The 8,514-nt window shown below is 34.9% G+C and overlaps 1 protein-coding gene and 1 pseudogene across 1 annotated transcript; both read right to left on the bottom strand.

Annotated features, from left to right (window-relative positions):
* Window positions 1–586: 586 nt before the first annotated feature.
* On the bottom strand, window positions 587–2,181 carry LOC105173992 (E3 ubiquitin-protein ligase PUB22). The gene has a single exon (XM_011095935.3). The coding sequence runs from the start codon at window positions 2,010–2,012 to the stop codon at window positions 771–773; it is 1,242 nt and encodes a 413-aa protein (XP_011094237.1). The 5' UTR covers window positions 2,013–2,181; the 3' UTR covers window positions 587–770.
* Window positions 2,182–5,905: 3,724 nt separating this feature from the next.
* On the bottom strand, window positions 5,906–7,581 carry LOC105174206 (E3 ubiquitin-protein ligase PUB24 pseudogene; annotated as a pseudogene).
* Window positions 7,582–8,514: the final 933 nt, after the last annotated feature.

The raw sequence follows: 8,514 nt of genomic DNA, 5'->3' as shown, positions 1-8,514 counted from the left end.
TTATTCAGGGCAGTCCGATTTGATAGGGACTGAGCTATTTATGCCTGACCAGCTGATTCTGAACCAAACTTTTCTCAGGCACAAAGTCGATTTTACTTTATGAAAATCATGAGAGGAACAACAGAAACTTACATCACAATAACTATAACAATAGCAAAATTACATTTTTAGTCCCATAAATAGCAAGTTCAATTCTTTTAATCATTTACTTTATGAAACTTTTAAAAAGATCCCAAAATTAAGAAAATTCGACACGTTTTAGGCCTCTACTTTACATGATTTATATGACTAAATGTGTCAAGTTTTTTAAATTTTGAGATCATTTTAAAAATTTTATAAAGTTTAGGACTATATGTGTAGAGTTTTTCCTAATTTTAGAATCATTTTGCAAAAATCAATAAAATTGAGGATTTTAAAAGTGTTGAACACCTATCATATAGGACTAAAAGTGTAATTTTACCTATAACAACTGATTTAGTTATAGTTATTTTGCTCGTATATATCAAACTCGGATTTTCAAGTCAATTAAGTAAACATGAAGGTAACCAAAAGACACTCAGAAGAGAATAAAAAATAGAAGAAGATGTGAGCATCAATCTTTGTATATATGCAAAATTCAAATTTATGAAAGTTTCAACAAAAATCATGTTCTTCTTTCTTTTTTCTATGTGGGCACTTTTTTGCCCCGTTTGCTAATTTCTCTAAGAACTAAATGTAATTTTTACAACTTAGTTTCTATCGTCATCACTTGATTCCCCATGAATTCCATCTCAAGCTGGATATGAAGAAATCAAACTGTTAGGTAAGCATGGAGAACTCCTCCACGCTCTTGCATAGGATTTAAGCATTTCCCTGGCTCTCTCCTTCGTCCTGGATCCACAATCGACTTGAAGCACCAAACCCAATTTTGCAACAACTCCAATCTGCAACATTTCCTGCAGAACTCCAGGAGTTGCCGAGAATTTGGAAACCGAATGCAGAATCCTGACAGCCCTTTCGCTTGCAACTTGAGAAACCCTAAGTATCTTCTTTGAAACAATGGCCAGTCCAGCGCCGTGCTTCAGCAGCTCGGCTCTCCCTTCCGCACACTGGCACAGCAAATCCAACACCGTTAGCGTCATTTCGCATGCCCTTTTGTCAGACGACTCGAGTAAAAGATCTATCAATACGGGTACTGCTCCAGCTTCCACTGCTTTGATCCTGTTCCTCGCCCAGGGGCAAACACTGATTAGTACTTTCAGTGTTGCTTTTGAGGCCTTTTGACAGATTTGATCATTCAAGATTTGGGCTAATCCGACGAAGAACTGGGGCTGCAACTTGATGAGTACTTGAGCTGGATCAGCTGCTTCCAGCATTGACTTCAGTAGCATGACTGCATAAGCCCGTGACTCGTAGCTCCCGGATTGCATTATCCTAGTTAAGGACTCGACAAATTCGTTGTTTGTGAGGGATTTCAGGCTTGATTCTGATAATTGGAGACCGTAAAGAATGCTCAAAGCCTCTTCACAGGCTTTTCTTAATTCAGATAAACTCTCTTCCGATACTTCATCTCGAGATGCCTGGAGGGTTTTCTGGACAACCAATGAGGCCAAGAACTCGGCAGTTCCAGCTGTTTCCATGCATCTTCTATTCGTTTGGTTCTGCGAAGCTATTGATCTGAGTCTTTTTAAGCACTCAAATTGCATTTGTGGAGTCTTGGCGTCGTTGAGAAGCTTCAAGAGCTGGGGTTTGCTGACGGGGGCTTTCGGGGTCGGCAGCCTTTGGATGCCATGGGCGGCGTGGAGGGTGCACCAGGATTGGATCAGCCGCCGGAGGGTGATGTTTGGGGTTAGCTCTGTGTCGTAAAGAACCTGCTTCGTGACCGGACATGTGTTGTTTTTCTGAGAAAAGATCCATTTTTCGATGCTGTCCCTGTCGTAGGATATGCCGGTTGAGATTGTTACCGGATCCTTCATGATATCTAGAGCAATGGGGCAGAGGAAATATGGAGGAACCTCAATTTCATCAGCCATTAATGAAGAACAAAGATGAACAAATTAGGGAGCTGTTTGAGTGCAAGAGTGTTGAGGTAGAGATGATTTGTTTGTAATATATGTGGAAAACGCTTTGATGAGTAGTAATAGAAGAAGGTGAAGCTGTTGAGGATGGTTGTGTGGATTGGTTTGAAGATGATGAAAGTAGGGTGGATTTGGTTATATATGTGTTGAGAAAGAGATTCAAATTTGTCTAGTCAAAACACGGAAATTTTATGAGTGTGTGTTTTGTGTTTATGAGAGAGAGAGAGAGAGAGAGAGAGAGAGAGAGAGAGAGAGAGAGAGAGAGAGAGAGAGAGAGAGATTTCTTTTATTTTATTACATGATTTTAATATTTGGTGGGATTGGACTTGGACTTTTCTATGACACCTAGTCTAACGTGTGCGGCTATATATGACGATTTGCTCTTCCCCAACGTCTTTTTGACTTTCTTTACGTAAAATTAAATAAAGAAAAAAAAACACATGGTGGTCCTATGCATGCCTACTTAATTTACCTTTACCCGCTAATCAAAATCGTCTAATCCACGACGCCACCAAAAAAATATAATATTGATGATAATTTTAGAATTATTATTAAAAATATATATTAAATATACAGTATTTTTATTTTATTACTAAATAATTATAGAAATATTATTTTTTTCGTCATTTAACTTTACTTCATATTAGTTTTAATTTTGTAAGTATGTTCCTTATTTAATTAGTCCCATAAATTATAAAAATATTAGTTTGATGTAATTAAAATTTCTGTATTTTGTTGCTGCGATACAATACACATAAAAATCTCTTAGGGTTAAATAACGTGGTTAATTATATTATTACCAATACAATATATATGTAATAAAATATTAAATAAAAATTTTAAAAATATTCACTATATATAAATATATCTTGAGTGAAAAAAATTTAATTTTGTGATAATATAATTAATTATTAGTAACAAAAATTATACATACATCAAATTGTCTCTATAAATAATTAATGACATATTTATACACAAATATGGTAATAATTATATTTACTATCTATAGATGTGTTGATGGTTTATAGCAATAATTTTATACATAATTATTTCTAAAAATAATGTATATTTACTTAAATATTGTCACTATTTAATTATTAAAATCATTATAGAAATAAAATAATTTCTTGTCACCCTAATACATATAATTAATGGCGATTTTAATATTATTTTTAAACCTTTATAGTTAACATTCTTTTTTTTTTTTTTTTTTAAGTACATGTTGAGTTAAGTCGTATATATTAATCTCGTGCTCTTTAACTAACTTCTAATAAAGCTTTATTATTCAAGTCTTGAAATTAATGAGCTACCAAAAATTTAATTAATTTTTTTTTATATTTTATCATTTGAACTATGTCCATTTTACATTTAAATTATTTTTTTGTGTCAACTTATTATCTCAAATTTATTAAATTTACAATTTCCCATAGATGACAACTTTTCTATTGATTTTTATGTAAAAAATAAAACATCATGTACAGTGCACATTTGCATTTGAAAGGAAAAACTTGCCCTTACATATATGCACACTGCATCTAATATTTTACTAACTGTAAAAATTAACCGAAAGACATATATGGTAACTTACAAATTTCATAGAATAAAGATTTTAAGTTATTACAGTAAAACGTTTAAATTACATAATGTAGAAAACGAGCATAATTTTTAAATAATAAAATATAATTTATTTTAAAAAAAAATAAAAAATGACGCTCGTGCCTAAATATGTACACACGTATTTGGCTGCCGACAAGTGGTGGTGGATAAAGGACAGGACTCATTATTATGAAATACACACATACATACGTACGTACATATGATTCAGATTCACTTGCTTCATATGCAGTTGGCTAGTGGGCCTTCGCTGTCCGGTCCTTGGCGGTGTTGAGTGTTGACCGATTCTCTCTCAAAACCTTCCGCCACCATAATTTTATTTATTTCCATATTTTATTTTAGTTTAATCCCTTTCTTTCTTTTATATATTTAGGTCAACTATATATATTGCCTTATCACACAACTAAAGAAAAAGACATATATATAGAAGTCGAGTTTGGATCAATCAATATGTATACCTTAAATTGTTTTATTTTATTTTCTCTAAAATCTGACTGAATTGTATTTTAAATAGATTATATATTTTTATGATAAACACCACAAGAACACATGATATTAATGATAAAATATTAAGTAATAATTTTAAAATTATTATAAAAAAATATATTAAGTGTCAATAATTATTATCTTGTCACTATATAATTCTTAGTGAAAAAAAATATTTACAAATTTATCATTAAATACAATTAGTAATTATTTATTGTCATTAAATACAAAATTGATAATGATAATAATTTGAGGATAAAATAAAATTATGGAAAAAAATCATTTTTATTTTTCACATTAATAATAATGGAGTAGGTCGACCGAAGGAAAAATAAAAGACACGTAGGAAAGTAATTAAAGGTATGGAAAAGGTAGAATTATGTGGACATAATATCCACCACGTTTTGTTTCCACGAAAAATAATAATGCATGACGTGCGAAATGTCAACCATCATCATTCATGCCAATTTGCAAATTGCACTTGTGTGGACGTACGTATCTCGATCTCCCTGTAACTCTCGCCTTTTAGGTTTGTACTACATATATATTAATGGCTAGGGGTCATTGTGACCTTTCATTATAAATTACACAATGGGAAAACAAAACTATGGCCAATTTCGATTGTGATGGCTTCAATTTTGTCACTCAAACATCAGTTGTTCATACACAGATGAAGTGAGTTTCTAATACAAATTTGTCCTAAATGGTAAATTAAGATTGTCGTACACCATGTATATCTATATATTGTTTCTATTATTACTGAGTTTGACGTGATTTGTGTAATTGTGCTCAACTAAAAAGCTTGATCATCAATCTTTAATTAATACATCACGTTTTTCTCTATTTTTTGGGTTGATTTCATTTAAATCGACTTTGGTCAAAACCCACTATTACTAACAACCCAAGCAATAACCATATAAATTACTTCACTTAATGGATTGATTAATAACATGAACGTAAATTACTATTAGTTGAATCGAAAACTCCAAGGGCATTAATTGGGGGAGGGGGGGGGGGGGTAGGTAACAAGGAAAATGTTGGGCGAGGAAGCATTATACGTAGGGGCCGGAAGAAAAACGAATATAATGGTCTGCCTCTCACCCCCATCCAACTGCCAACTAATGGATCAACTTCTATCACAGTAAAGAAGTCCATCGCCCCACTAGACAACCCAACTACTCCACATAAGCCACGTACAATCAGCCCTAACATACTCCCACTATTTGCTGACATGAACCCCATAACAGTGCCAACCATTACATCTTCTCAAACCATCCTCATCGTCCAACCCACTATACAATCCAGCTCCATTTCTTCAGCAATCACAGACCTCTCGCTCTCGGCCCACAACCGTCCATCACCCATGTCCAGCCCACACTAAATTAGGTTTAGAAGAAGGAGAAGGAATCGAGGAGACGAGAGAGAGAATTACGTTCAGAATTTTTGCAGAAAAGGGAAAGAAAACAAGAGAGACGGGTCGAAAAAAGTGGGTTCAGTGGGCTGAGTCAATAAATGGGCCAAAGAGATGCAGTGGGCGTGCCTCCAAAATGTATGGGTTTAGATGTTGTGGGCTCGGCCTATTAAAAAAAAAGGTCCTAGGCCAATATTTTCTCATCACATATATGTTTTCTTTCCTATAATTTATTTCCAATATTTTCAGGCAGCACTTTGTGTACTCTAAGTCTAAATTGCATCGGCTTGTCAGATTTGAGTTAATTACATAATAAATATAATTCATAATTAATGCATTATTTAAAAAGAGTGATCAATCGTATAATAAAATATAGTTACATTTATTGTATAATTAGTTTGATCCAATTAAACCAGATCTAAATAAAAACTATAACTAATTAAATAGGATGAACCTTGTCAAGCTAGCAACTTTGGTACTGAATTGGATTTTTTGTTGCAAACTATATCTCATCTCCTACTTTGTTCAACATACATTAACTAAGCGTATAAAATTTTTCCTTAAATAAAATATATGATATCATTTTTATATGTGTATATATTAAATGGAGTAGAGGATGAAATATGATTAGCAGCGGAAAGTCCAATCGGCTTCTGTACACGGCCAGTGATCATTCCACACATCAGAGTTTGTCCGTAGGATTTCTTTCGCTTTCTCCTTGAGATGCACAGCAGAATTCGCTTGCATCACCATGCAAAGCTTTGCAACTGTTCCAACCCTCAGCATCTCCTCAAGCACTCTACTCGTTCCACAGTACTTAGCGATCAGCCAAATAATGGAAACGGCTCTTTCATCCGCGATCGAAGAAACCTTCAGGATTGGCTTCGTGACTGCTCCAATACCGGCCGTGTGATTCACCAGCTGAGCCCTTCCATCTGCACACGAACACAGATGACATAGTATTCCCAATACTAGTTCTGTTGTTTTCTTCTGATCCGGGCTCCTCAGTTCCACCTCTATTAGATCAAAAACAGCCCCTGATTCGACCATCACGACCCTGTTTCTCCCCCACGGGCAGGCATCCAGCAATGCGTGCAAAAGGGAGTTCTTTCCTTGCTGAGAAATGTTGCTGCTTTCGGCCCGTAACAAACACAATATACTCTTGAAGAATTCGGGCTTCAGTCTCTCCAGCAGGCCCGGATTTGCCTTCTCGACCATGACTCTCAATGCATACGCTGCGTGGGATTTTACTACCACGCTGTCAGGAAGATAATCACAACATAAAGCCCACACCAGAGAGTCGAAAACTTCATCGTTTTCAGTTAAGGGTCCCTGCAATTGGGCTAACGAAGCACGGACGACATAGAAAAGGCTAAGAGCTTCTTCCAGGCCGTTCATCTGTTGTTTATCGTAACATGATGTGATAAAAGATATCAAGGCGTTAACTAAGCCAGCCTCCACCAAGAAAACCCTATTTCTATTGTTCTCGATGGCAAGAGCTTCCAATTTTCTCAGTGTTTTGATCTGCAGATCAGGCTGGTAGAGGTCCCTGATCAGGTTAATTGGATGTAATTTGCTGAGAGGACGCTTAGGGGTGGGGATACGGTCGATGCCATTAGCCGCATTTAGGGTGCACCAGGCCTGGATCAGCCGGCAGAGCGTGTTGTTTGGGGTCAAGTCGGAGTCTCTAGGCAGCGGCTGCTTACTTACAGGGCACGTCGTGTTGTTCGTCTCGAATAGCCATCGTTCGATGCTTTGTCGATCATAGGTTATTCCAGTTATGGCTGTTACTGGATCTTTCATGATTTGAAGTGAAATTGGGCAGATGAAGTACTCGGGGACTTCTATGTTGTCCATGAGTACTACCTCACCAAGAAAGATTACAAAGAATTGGGGATTATTAATAAAATAGACATATACTACCTAACATGAAACTGCAAATATATATATGAAAGCATAAGGTCTGGAGATTAAAGGAGAATGTATGAACTAGATTCATTGTTTGTAAGAGAGTGTGTGTGTGCGTGAAAGTTTTCACAAGAAGTAAATTGGTCATAGGTATTAATTATGTAAGTCATGGAAAATTTTAGCCGGACTATTTCGGTAGTCAAACTGCATGCAAGAAAAATGGGGCAAAATCGTGTTTTGGTACCATTAAAAAATGTCAGTTTTATTTTTGGTCACAAATTTTGCAAGTTCGGGTTTTAGTACTATTAAATTAAAAAATAAATATTTTTGGTACCAACTTAACGGTAGAGCCCATGTGGCCTTAACGGCCGTAAATCCTACCATTTTGGTGGGAAAAGTCACATGAGTTTGAAAAAAAGGAGGAAAAATTGGTCTTCCAATATTCCATAGTGTTTTAGTACCATTAAACCTAAAAATAAATCTTTTTGGTCCCATAAAGTCATGTGCGCCACAAAATAAGTAATAAACACATTCCAAAATAATAGATAGATTCCATAAACATGAAGTAAAATATATTAGTTATAAATACACGATTTGAGCTAATTGAAACATGGTTTGACAAAACCCACTTGACAAAATATATGCATTGCAATACATAATTTTTGCTTCAAATCGTGTATTTATAACCAATATATTTTGCTTCATATTTATGAATTTTATTTTTTATTTTGGAATGTGTTGTATTACTTATTTTGTGCTGCACATGACTTTATGGGACCAAAAAGGCTTATTTTTAAGTTTAGTGGTACGAAAATAAATATTGGAAGATCAATTTTTCCTCTTTTTGCTCAAACTCATGTGACTTTTCCGCCAAAATTGTGAGGTTGACGGCCGTTAAGACCCATGTGCTCTGCCGTTAAGTTGGTACAAAAAATGCTTATTTTTTGGTTTAATGGTACCAAAACTCGAACTCACAAAATTTGTGGTACCAAAAATAAAATTAATATTTTTTAATGGTACCAAAACACGATTTTACTC

Source organism: Sesamum indicum, linkage group LG11 (genome assembly GCF_026168435.1).
Source record: "Sesamum indicum cultivar Baizhima isolate 11 linkage group LG11, ASM2616843v1, whole genome shotgun sequence".
Lineage (NCBI taxonomy): Eukaryota > Viridiplantae > Streptophyta > Magnoliopsida > Lamiales > Pedaliaceae > Sesamum > Sesamum indicum.
The sequence above is the reverse complement of the archived record's forward strand: the minus strand, read 5'-3'. Positions and strand labels throughout refer to the sequence as shown.

Coding starts and splice junctions, on each gene's coding strand:
- LOC105173992 (XM_011095935.3), bottom strand. CDS start 2,012: ATGGCTGATGAAATTGAGGTTCCTCCATATTTCCTCTGCCCCATTGCT.